At 43.1% G+C, this 11,897-nt stretch overlaps 3 protein-coding genes across 4 annotated transcripts; all 3 read right to left on the reverse strand.

Annotated features, from left to right (window-relative positions):
* Window positions 1-1,110: 1,110 nt before the first annotated feature.
* LOC147136151 (gamma-crystallin M2-like) lies at window positions 1,111-2,025 on the reverse strand. 2 transcript variants are annotated; one of them, XM_086051348.1, is made up of 3 exons: window positions 1,836-2,025; window positions 1,528-1,770; window positions 1,111-1,442 (listed from the first exon to the last, which is right to left on the reverse strand). In XM_086051348.1, the coding sequence occupies exons 1-3, from the start codon at window positions 1,842-1,844 to the stop codon at window positions 1,170-1,172; spliced, it is 525 nt and encodes a 174-aa protein (XP_085907474.1). In that variant the 5' UTR covers window positions 1,845-2,025; the 3' UTR covers window positions 1,111-1,169. The 2 variants fall into 2 exon arrangements, with proteins under 2 accessions (XP_085907474.1, XP_085907473.1); XM_086051347.1 differs by having other exon boundaries at window positions 1,111-1,445.
* A 1,959-nt stretch (window positions 2,026-3,984) lies between these two features.
* Window positions 3,985-4,750, reverse strand: LOC147136152 (gamma-crystallin M3-like). The gene is made up of 3 exons (XM_086051345.1): window positions 4,696-4,750; window positions 4,374-4,616; window positions 3,985-4,290 (listed from the first exon to the last, which is right to left on the reverse strand). The coding sequence occupies exons 1-3, from the start codon at window positions 4,702-4,704 to the stop codon at window positions 4,015-4,017; spliced, it is 528 nt and encodes a 175-aa protein (XP_085907471.1). The 5' UTR covers window positions 4,705-4,750; the 3' UTR covers window positions 3,985-4,014.
* A 5,587-nt stretch (window positions 4,751-10,337) lies between these two features.
* Window positions 10,338-11,236, reverse strand: LOC147136153 (gamma-crystallin M3-like). Its single transcript, XM_086051342.1, has 3 exons — window positions 11,123-11,236; window positions 10,792-11,040; window positions 10,338-10,677 (listed from the first exon to the last, which is right to left on the reverse strand). Exons 1-3 carry the CDS (start codon window positions 11,129-11,131, stop codon window positions 10,396-10,398), a joined length of 540 nt encoding a protein of 179 aa, XP_085907468.1. The 5' UTR covers window positions 11,132-11,236; the 3' UTR covers window positions 10,338-10,395.
* Between the last annotated feature and the right edge of the window lie 661 nt (window positions 11,237-11,897).

An 11,897-nucleotide genomic window follows, 5' to 3' on the forward strand; every position in this document is an offset into this window, starting at 1 on the left:
TCTTAATCCACCATGTTTGTTACCCCGAAGTTTCGTTTTTCTCTCAAGGGTTTTTGCGAGATTTTTCACCTGACATGAAAATATCCGTGAATGAATCGATTCGTATGTGATGTATTGATCTTGCCGTGTGGCTGCACACTACAGATGGTACGTTCAAAACTGTTAGACCTGTGATTTTTTTCACCTCACGTGTGGGCTCTCTCGGAGTTTGCAAGTCTCCCGACAATTTTAAAATCCTGCCGTGTGTCCTGCTTTAACCCATTCAGAAATATTTCCCATTATGATTTTTACACTTTTACATTCATTATTACTATAAAGGGATTCAATTTATACCATGATATGAGTGTCTATTTGAAGCAGTTAAATCTGTCGCAAAAATATGGAAAAAATATTGACATATACCGCTAAGCTTACATTTATGTGCAAAGGACATACATTAGTACAAAATGTAAAACAGTTTTGGTGAAAAAAATATTTTTACATCCACTATTACACATAATTGCATATTTATACATGTATGACAGCAAATAGTACAGATCCATTTAAAAAAAATAAACTTGAAAAAAAGACTGCCTCCCTCACACAGCCTCTTGAGTGTCCTTGAATTATTTGTGTAATAGCTTTTAATGTTTCAATGGTATGATGTTTGTCATGTTTGTAAACGACGGTCTACTTAGTGACTATTGCACCGAAGCTGGACTTGAAGAAAATTGTGGCTTGAATCGAAGTGGCAATATCTGTCAGAAAAATCGCAATTCAATCTTTTTCTAAAATCGTTCAGCCCTACACATGTTTTGTTCTTGGTCATTTGTACCCCATGGCAGTGACTCCTACATTTCCAATAAATACTGCTACATGACATGACATTTAATATGACCATGAATGAATGAATTTCACGCTACAGTGAAATGAACAGAGCTAGTGCGAGGGAGGTACATTAAAAACAGCCGAGTAACTTTAGAGATGGTGATCAAAAAAGTTAATTTAGAACCCTAGTGACCATACGGGATGCAGGCGTCTCAAACAGATAGGATACACTGATTTCTTAGCTCTCTATTGTGAAAAATATGTGAACAATGCGTACTCATGCTTCTTCAGGTATAGACAGCATCAGTTTTAGAAAAGTTTTATTCATGCTCTTTTCAGAGAAACATTCCACAGAACAACTTTTATATGTCCAAGATGCGCCTCATGCTCATGAACCTCATGCTGCTCAGGCCCATCTCCTTGAAGCTACGGTACTCGCCGGGCCTCACGTACATCATCTTGCCACGGAACTGGGGTTGCTCAAACATCAGCCAGTGGCCTTCCATCACCTGGCAGGACATGCAGTCGCTCATGTGGAAACGGTCCATGATGTTGTCGCAGTCTTCCTGCAGCTCATGGGACTGGCCGCTGAAGTTCTCCCTCTCGAAGATCTTCATCCTGAACTGACCTCTGTGCTGCTTCGGGACACACATTGCACATTTTAAAATCCAGTGTTCATTCTGCCTTAAGGAAATGCTTTGTGAAAGTTCTCTGGCCTACCATGGGGATAGCGCGGCAAGACCTGATGCAGTCCCTCATGCCCATCAGGCTCATGGAGTCGGCGTAGTCGCCCCTCCTCATGAAGTACTGGTTACCCATGAAGTTGGGGCGCTCATAGACCATGAAGCAGCCATTCTCAACCCGGCAGGACTGGCACCTGCTCAGGTAGGAGGACATGTCGGAGCAATCACTCATGCACTCATAGGAGCGGCCCTGGAAGTTCCTCTCCTCGAAGAAGGTAATCTGAGAAACGAGTTTAAAAACGATTTCAAAAGTGATTCCTTTCAAGTGTGGATATGCGCACTTACCCTGCCCATGCTTGTCTTGATTCCTCTTAGACCTGTGATGCTGCTTTGGTGACGATGCCGCCGTGTCTTTTATACCTGACCAAAGCCAAAGACTCTGCGAGCACCATTGTGTGTAAAGCCCTGACGCAGCAACATGGTATGGAGGCCCTATGGAGTGCTGAGGGGCATTCGTCACATTTCCACTTTGACTGCATCCTAGGGAAGACTTTACAATCAGGTTTCCCCACACGGAAACAAAACAATGAGCAATTTCGGAAGGCTTCCAACAGTGAGTGGGACATTACCATCTGATTTACTCAAAACGTCGCATGACACTCTGATCCGTAAGCCGGCATTTTATAGGCATGAGTATCCTTTTGTTCGCCTACAACAATGGTCTGACACGTCTGTATACAAAGCACTGGCCGACAAACAAAAGTGTTTTTTCTGGTACAGTGTGGAGGCATGCGGGTATGTATGCATGGATGTATGTGAAACAAATGTACGAGCACTGAGACTTTTAATCGGTTCTGTTAATCAGGTCTGACTCAAGTCATCGGTGATGTCATCCACCTGGTGATCTTAATTGTACCATTTTTTGCAGGATGACTTACAGTCATTGACAACCAGAGAAAAAAGGGTTGGGGTCTGAATTACTGGCAAATGTTTTTCCAATCTGCGGGATATGGTATTGGAAGTTTTTGGCCAGGCAGTGCGGGACAAGCGGGAAAGTGACAACCCATCCATCCATCCAATTTTTATACTTGTTGTCCCATTCAGTTTTATAGAGAGCTCGGTTGATCTAACTTGATAACATTTCTGGATGGATGCTAATTATTTCACAACATGAGGGACGTTTGGCGACCCAAATCAGGAAAGCAGAGAACTCGTGCAGGCATGATCATTTTATTATTCAAACAGAAATGACAAAAACACTCCTTTGTCTGAAAAGACACATGATAATGAACTGACGAGAGTCGTTAAAAAAACACGAGATGAAAATTGAACTCACTGCACAAGGGCCGATGAGGAGCTACTGACTAGTGATGTGAACCAGATCAAGTGAAATGATGAAGTCCTTCACTTTCTAATCAATTAGCAAACTTTAAACAACATCTTCAAGTTGGTCTCTTTAACTGTTGAAATGTTTTACAAAATGATTATAATGTATACCATTGAAATAAGGGAAGAGGAATGTCGAATTCAAATGGGTCAAAAGAAAAAAACAATTAAACATAACGTAATTTATTGGGAACCTTTAGGTGTCAATGAACATGATAGATCACTGTTGACTTCAATAAGGGCCAACTTGACATAAAATCACTGCAGAGGTACATTATCTCTTTTTCTTCATCTTGTTTTGTTTGGCGTCTTGTTCATTTGATCCTATGAGAGCGTGTGCTGGCCAAAATGTATGGTATATATTTTGATCTCGATGTTTGTGTTTTAATTGCAGCTTCCAGTTTCCTCTCCACACCTCAGGCGGAAACAAATCAACAACAACGCAGCCCGCACCTTATTCTCCCTCTACATCTGTGGTAACTTTTTGTCTGGGAGTCCTCCAGCTCATAACACAATGCAGCAATGACAAATCAAGGCAGTAGTGAGTGCAAGAATAATACGAATAATCATTTTAAACATGGGGCCTGAAATATAATGCGGCAAATAGTCATCCAATCAGAATTGCTGTTCAACACTGCGGATTGGCGCTCCTAAGCAAAAAAAGGTAAAAAGGCCATCTTGAAAGACCAAGCGCTCTAACAGGATCTCTGTTCGCACCCAAAAAATTACTAGGAACTTTATGTTTGAACAATTCCCGTGGGGTGAACATGCCGGCGTTTCTGTCAAAGTTCTTGGTTCTGTGGTACATTCACGTGCGGTGTGACCAGGGGCCTTTTGTGTGAGTGGCTTGAACGCTCTGATCACCGCCTGCCAACAAGTGGCTGTGCAATTGTTTCTGCATCTGCTGGAAAGCTCAATTTCCACTTCAGTTGAGATCTTTTTTCATCGATTTTAAATGACTTGTGTTGTTTGTGTGATTTATACCATGACCGTTTGCATTCATAAGAGTACTGTAGATTACCTAGTATACACAAGCAATTGCAGTCCCAACAATTTGTTTCATTTGACTGATTATGACAAATTACAACAAAACCAGAATTTAGAAATTCATAGCATTTATTTGGGCAACAATGTACAATTAGCATGAATCTGTGATGCGTCTCATGCTCATGAAACGAGTGTTGCTCAGGCCCATTTCCCTGAAGCTCCGGTGCTCACCGGGCCTCACGTAGAGCATCTTGCCCCGGAGGTTGGGCTGCTCGAACAGCAGCCAGTTGCCCTCCATCACCTGGCAGGACAAGCATTCGTTCATGCCGAAGCGCTCCATGATGTTCTCGCAGTCATCCATCAGTTCGTTCATCTGACCGCTCAGGTTCTCCCTCTCGAAAATCTTGATCCTGAACTGACCCCTGTGCTTTTTTTTGGATGACACCAAGATGAGGGATTAGAGAAAACAGCAGGAAAATTCGGGAGAGATTTGTTGCGTTTTAGACTTACCATGGAGATCATGCGGCAGGACCTAATACCGCTGCTCAGGCCGATCAGACTCATGTAGTCGGGGTACTCGCCCCTCCTCATGAAGTGCTGGCTACCCATGAAGTTAGTGCGCTCGTAGACCATGAAGCAGCCACTCTCCACCCGGCAGGACTGGCACCTGCTCAAGTAGGAGGACATGTCGGCGCAGTCGCTCATGCATTCGTAGGAACGACCCTGGAAGTTCCTCTCCTCGAACAAGATGATCTTGGGGAGAGGGAGGGTGTACATTTTTTAATTTGCTGCTGTAATAAAGTGAAATCTCCAGTAATGGTGATTTACCTACCTTGCCCATATTGATAGTGGTGGTCTACTGGATCGCTGAGAGAACTGTGCTTGAACTGATACCTCTCTGTCTGAACATGCATCATTTATACCTGACAAGAGACAAAGACTGCGTGCCCCCTATTGTCTAAAGTCCTGAGCAAGCACCCGACTTTAAAAGCCTATAGAGTGTTGAGTTGCTTGCACATATACCCACAGGGTCATACTGTCCACGCAGAATTTTCCTTTGACAGAAATCATACATTCATTTTTCTTTTCATCAAGATTCGGTAACTAGATTTAGTTTGGGGTGTATTCCGCCTAGCGCCCGAAGACAGCTTGGATAGGCTCCGGAACGCCTGCGACCCTCGTGAGGATAAGCGGTTTGGAAAATGGATGGATGGATGGATGTAGAGTAAATAAAGAATATAAAGCAAACAACAGCTACTGCGCACATGAGACGCACCCAGGATCATAGGGTTAGCATACAGCAGCGCATCACATTTTCTAGATGACCTTGGTCTGAAATTCGTTTGTGGCATGTGCAAACAAAATGAACAAGCATATTTGTTTTTAGGACTGTCTAACATTATACCAACTCTGAGTAGATAATGAATAAATAAATAAATAAATAAATAAGTATAGATAATGGATAGATGAATTAAATATCGGTAAATAAAGTGTTTCTTTGTGATTCTGGTGTGTGTTCTTGATTCTTATAATTCTGTTATTAGATTTTTTTGTCACTGCTTTAAACATCAATTCGGCAGTATTTTATAATATTTTATATAGATTTAGTGTCATACTTTACAGTATAATTTAAAAAATAGTTTGTTTTTGTTATACAAAGTAATTCACACACCCCGTGACTGGAAAATGATGAGCCATTTTATAATAACATGTAATGTCAGGGCCAATGCTCTCAAGATAACAGATGGAAAATTCTCACACTTTGTGGGCAGAGGCAGATTGGGAAAAATGGATGGAATCCATCCAAAGAAGAGCAGATCAGGGACGAGACGCTTGTTGGATGGTTCTGAGTGCACTGTAAATATCTTTCCATTTGCCTAATACAAAATTGAACTCATTCTTGGCCTTATCTTTGATTCCTTGCACAAGCTTATCAACAAAAGAACTGGGAAACTTCCAGTTCATATGATCGAGCACCCCTTCCTCCCACTGCCATTCTTCGATTATTTGTGACCATTCCCACTTCTTGACTGCCCTAGTGTCTCACACCTGTGTCTTATTTTGATTGGTTTTGAGCCATTTGGATAAGTACACACATATTCATAATTTGGCCTTTTTCCTTTCTTCTATTTGTAACCCAGGGTTTGTTAAGACTATTGTATTGTTCTTATTTTCTGTTAATTTGATGTTTTTTATGAGCGATAATGCCGTTTCCTATGTACGCACCGCCGCGGTGATGACGTCGCTTCTCGTTCGAGAGAGGGAACTTTCTAGATTTTTTTTCATGCGAGTCGGAGAAAAAAACAGCTCAGAATAAACCGAAGTGGGTCCTTAAAGTGGAAGTCAATGCAAACCTTTTTTTTTTTTCAAGAATATGTTCTATGCAAGGCCTGTATTTGAAATAGGACATTCTGATAAATATTGTGTTTGTGGAATAAGTGTTAATCCACTAGTTTTTAGCCATCTCCGGGGGCGGCCATTTTGTCTACTGTCGACTGAAAATGACATCACAACTGCTCACAAAGACCAATCACAGCTGACCTGTTTTCTGAATCTGAGCTGTGATTGGTCGATTTTTGGTTTTCAATCTGATCAAATGACATGTAGGGACCCTCAAGGGTAAGTACTTGGACCTCTTTTGTTCAGCCCCATCTGTGGTACCTTCTCAAGGTTTCTCATTTTTCCCCAGATGGTGAGTTTTGCTTGCCCTCCTGCGAGTTAAGATCAGGGAATGTTGTTTTGATTTTGTCAACTGTGGGGAAGTGAAGCCTTTTGAGACTTCCTTGTGATTAAGGGCTATATAAATAAATTTGCCTTGATTTGAGTACTGCGGTTAGTAAACCCTGTAGGTCCTATTTTCATAGGCATATGTGCGCTTGGTGTAAAAACCATTGGAATAAGCCAGGTACTCCATCCATCCATCCATTATCGATACCGCTTCTCCTCACAAGGGTCGCGGGGCGTGCTGGAGCCTATCCCAGCCGTCTTCGGGCAGTAGGCGGGGGACACCCTAAATTGGTTGCCAGCCAATCGCAGGGCACACAAAGACAAACAACGAGTCGCACTCACAATCACACCTAGGGGAAATTTAGAGTGTCCAATCAACTTACCATGCATGTTTTTTGGAATGTGGGAGAAAACCCGGAGAAAACTAAGCCAGGTACTCACATATCGATAAATGTGCCTTTTTCGTTTCTTCCGTTCAAAGCAAAGCTGCGGTGAGTTTTGAGTGATTTCAAATATCTATGGAAAATCCAATGTCATTAAGTAAAGCGTGGCTGTAACAAAAGTAAAAAAAAACACTTTTTGAGGTGGTTGACTTTATTTTATCTGTTTGTTAGTTGTCAGGCTACTTCTTGTTTCATGGAGTTTGAGCAAACACACGGGCAGTACCACTGTCATGATTCTGGGGATGGACAATTGTTGCCATAGTGACTCAAATAGTATAAAGCAATTGTATTAACTTGAACTGAATGTGTTGTGTGGAAGGGTGGATTTGTATCCCTTTTCTGCCGGAACAGTTTTTTGTTGAAACAGTGGAAATTTTATTATACTGCCACCATGGCAGTTTGTATTATGATGGATATTTATTGAAATGTGCAATTGTACAGACAAGGTTCAGGAGGGCAGTGACAGAAAAGGAGAAAGATAAAAGACAGAGAAAAATAAACAAGTGAAGACAGCATACTACTGATAGGGGCAAACTAACAAAACATGATTTACGTACTACAGTGTCAAACTGGAGTAGAATTCTATGCAGGACAGTAGTGCTACACCCTGCGAAGGAAGGACAGGACAATATAGGATAGGACAAGACAGGACAGAAAACTAGAGGAAATAGAGCAGGACAGGGATATTGGGCCCATCTGTGCAATTGGAGAGTGGTGGGAGTGGCTGTGTAAGTTATAAACACCTGTAGTGGAGCAAGTGAGTGCTCAACTCAAGGACACAGGTCACAAGAGTTGTTTATAGTAAATAAGGAGTGGTCCCATCTAAGCAGGGTGAGTAACTGAATCCCATGAATGTGTGTCCATGGGCACATGCAAGTGAACGACACTATCAAGCATGCACAGAAACATCAGAAGTAACCTGGAATTGCTGTGCCGGCATGATGGGACTCAGGCCCCCACACCACCCAGCTTTCTTTGAAGTTGCCAGTGCCTTTCCTGTGCTCTGCGCAGTCATATACCGTCCACCCAAATAACAACAAGGAGTTTCTGAATGACTTTTCGAATCTTGACGAATTCATGCTGCTATATGATCGCACCCTGTTTTTGGGGGGCTTTAATATTCATGTGTGTCGTCCTGAAAAAAAACCCAGTCAAAAGACATTTCAAGACTCATTGACTCATTCAATTTGGTGCAGTGCGTGTCTGGTTCTATTCACAGGCAAGGACACACTCTGGACCCTGTCCTTACTTTTGGTATATCGGTCGCAAATCATTCAGAGCGCTGCAGCTCGGGTTCTTACCAGAACAAGGAGATCGGAACATATTACTCCAGTCCTAAAGTCTTTACACTGGCTCCCAACTAAGTGTAGAATAGATTTTAAAATTTTGCTACTGGTCTATAAATCGCTGAATGGTTTGGGTCCTGAATACATGAATGAAATGCTGATTGAATGTAAACCCTGTAGGGCTCTGAGATCTGCAGGCTTGGGTCAATTAGTGGAACTGAGAATTCAAGGTAAACATGGTGAGGCTGCATTTACTTGTTACGCTGCACGCAAATGGAATAAGCTGCCGACAGAAGCGAAGTCAGCCCCAAGTGTAAATGCTTTCAAATCCAGGTTAAAAACTTTGCTTTTTTCTCATACCTTTGATTAAGGTACTCTAGACAATTTTAAATCTTTCTTTTTAAAAAAACATTTTTTATATATATTTTAGAAACCCACTTTTATTTATTTACTTTTAAATGTTTTTAAAGTTTTCTGCTAATGCGCTTAAATGTTGTAGTTTTGTTGATTGTTTTTGTTGTCTCTACTTTGCTTTTGAAACTGTTGTGTTTGTAAATGCTTGTAGGTTTTGTCTTTGTTTGTGTGAAGCACATTGAGTTGCCTTGTGTATGAAATGTGCTACATAAATAAAACTGCCTTGCATTGCCTTGTTTTGTTGGATTTGACTGCTGCATTCGATACGGTGGACCACGGACCTCATTTGCAGCTGTGGGCATTAGTGGAATCGCTCTAGAGTGGTTTAGATCCTATTTGGCTGGCAGGACCTTTTCTGTTGGCGGCACGGTGGTCGACTGGTTAGCACGTCCACCTCACAGTTCAGAGGTCATGGGTTCGATCCCAGCTCCGGCCTCCCTGTGTGGAGTTTGCATGTTCTCCCCGTGTCAGCGTGGGTTTTCTCTGGGTTCTCCGGTTTCCTCCCACATTTCAAAAACATGCATGGTAAGTTGATTGGACTCTCTAAATTGCCCATAGGTGTGAGTGTGAGTGTGGATGTTTGTTGGTCTGTGTGCCCTGCGATTGGCTGGCAACCAATTCAGTGTGTCCCCCGCCTACTGCCCGAAGACAGCTGGGATAGGCTCCAGCGCGCCCGCGACCCTTGTGAGGAGAAGCGGTATAGATAATGGATGGATGGACTTTTTCTGTTAGCCAAGGTTGCTCTGAGTTCCGCTCTGGCCCTCTGTCATATGGTGTTCCACAGGGTTCTATTTTGGGGCCCTTGCTGTTATCGTATTTGCTATAAATGGGTTCCATCCTTCGCAAACACGGTATTTCCTTCCGCTGCTATGCGGATGACTGTCAAATCTATGTTCCGCTGAGCAAACAAGAAGACCACTTTTGTCCTGTCTAGAGGAAATCAAAGCCTGGATGTCACTACATTTCTTAAATTTCAATGAAAAGAAAACAGAAGTTATGGTGTTCGGTCCCAGTGGCTCTACATCCCACCATGTCGACCTGGGCCCCCTGGGTTCATATTTAAAGACATCGGTCTCAAACTTGGGTTTTAAATTGGACAGCGATCTTAAATTGGACCAGCAAATCAGTGCTGTTGTAAGGTCCAGCTTCTTTCATCTTGAACAACTGGCTAAGGTAAAGCCCCTCCTTTCTCATCAGAATTTAGAAACAGTAATACAGTTGGTCCAAAACGCTGCTGCTCGCCTCCTAATAGCACTCGGAAGATAGAGCACATAACACCAATTCTGGCCTCCCTTCACCTCTACGCACCTTCCCGAAGCCTCAGGTCTGCAGACCTGGTGCCGAGGACTAAGCGGTGCCTCAGAGGGGATTGCGCCTCTTCTGTTGCTGGTCCTTCCCTTTGGAATGACCTTCCAGTGACTGTTAGGCAAGCCCCCTCTCCGTCCATTTTCAAAACCAGTACAGTACAGTACAGTACAGTACAGTATCTTCCTAATCAATTATACTCCATCTTCATGAGAAAAAGCAACTACCACAGGTCTTACAAATACAGTACATACAGGACCAGTCGGATGGTGATAATGAACAGCAACCATATAGTCGTGTTATACGTTATGAATCATTTATTGATATGAATTTTTACATTTGCAAAGTAGGAGCCTCTTAACAAGTTTCCATGATGCGTCTGATAGACGCGATCCTCATGTCAATCAGACCCGTCCCCATTTCTCTCACGCTCCTGTACTCTCCGGGCCTCAGGTAGAGCATTCTGCCCCTATAGTGGGGCTGCTCATACAGCAGCCAGTGGCCCTCCAACACTTGGGCGGACAGGCAGTCTGTCATTCGCAGGCTGTCCAGGATGTTGTCGCAGTCATCCAGCAGCTCGTTCATCTGACCTCCAAAATTCTCTCTCTCAAATATCTTCATCCTGAATGGACCTCGGTGCTGCAAAGTGGGGGACACAGCTTAGGGGTTGAGGGGGCGAAACATTTTGCTTCACAGTTGGGAGCTTTCCAGAATGTGACGCGCCAATAGCAGATTCCAACTTGATGTTTTTACCATGGGGATCATGCGGCAGGAACGGATGCAGTCGCTCATGCTGATTCCCATCAGGCGCTGGTTGTCGGGGTACTCTCCTCTGCGGACCAGCATCTGGTGTCCCACAAAATTGGGGCGCTCGTAGACCATGAAGCAACCGCTCTCCACCCGGCATGAGTTGCAGCGGCTCAGGAAGGAGGTCAACTCGGCGCAGTCGCTGCTGGTTTCATAGGAGCGACCCTGGAAGTTCCTGTCCTCATAGAAGATGATCTGCAAAAACAGATTAAAAAAAAAAAAGTATTCAGAAAAATCAACAACCATGTTATTAAAAAAAATAATTTTGCCCACATACTCTGCCCATGTTGATGTCTAATCCTGTCCCTGATTGCACTGCTGCATGTGCCCAGCTGCCGAAAGCTTTTATAGCTGGTCATGATCGCCAAATGATCTATGGAGCCTTTGTGTGGAACATCTTACTCAGCAACGCAGCATACAGGCCTATAATGTTTGTTCAATCGCTCTGCAAATAGTTATTATTCCTGACTGTATGCCTCTGGTTCAGTGCCAATTGTGGCAACCTTTCCTATGGGATGAGAACATGTCAGCTGGGCCTCTTTGTGTTCGCTCTGTGGGCACGAGCACTTTGTTGGCTCCTATTCTTATTGCAGGGTGAAAAAATATCTTTGCATAATAATTCACTGGTGCAAGATTCTAATGTTTTTTTTGTGCCTCTGCACTTTCTTCAATACTTCGAACAGCAGGTCTATTTTTGGGGAACATGGAAAAAAACTTGGGGAAGGTTGTGCCCGGGGTGTTGCTTGGCATAAAGCTCTACTGGAGCACAGGCCCCCGGTCCGTGGCAGAAATAAGGATGGGCACCACTGCCCTACTATATCCCCTTATGCACTCAAACACACGTGCACACACACTGCTATATTCTTACTACAACTATTACTTGAGATATTAATGAATGTAAAAATACATAGTTATCATTTTATATTTCAACAACTGTGGACAGTTTGAACACTACAACAGCATAGCAAAGCAGTTATTGTGTTCCGTTACTAGACCTCAAACTGCAAAGTGTGCTCAGTGTTCCGCACCCCAGGGAAAGCTGTGTGCGTGGG

The sequence above is a fragment of the Filicampus tigris genome, chromosome 14 (assembly GCF_054856515.1).
Source record: "Filicampus tigris isolate MCC_2025a chromosome 14, RoL_Ftig_1.0, whole genome shotgun sequence".
In the NCBI taxonomy this organism is placed as follows: Eukaryota; Metazoa; Chordata; class Actinopteri; order Syngnathiformes; family Syngnathidae; genus Filicampus; species Filicampus tigris.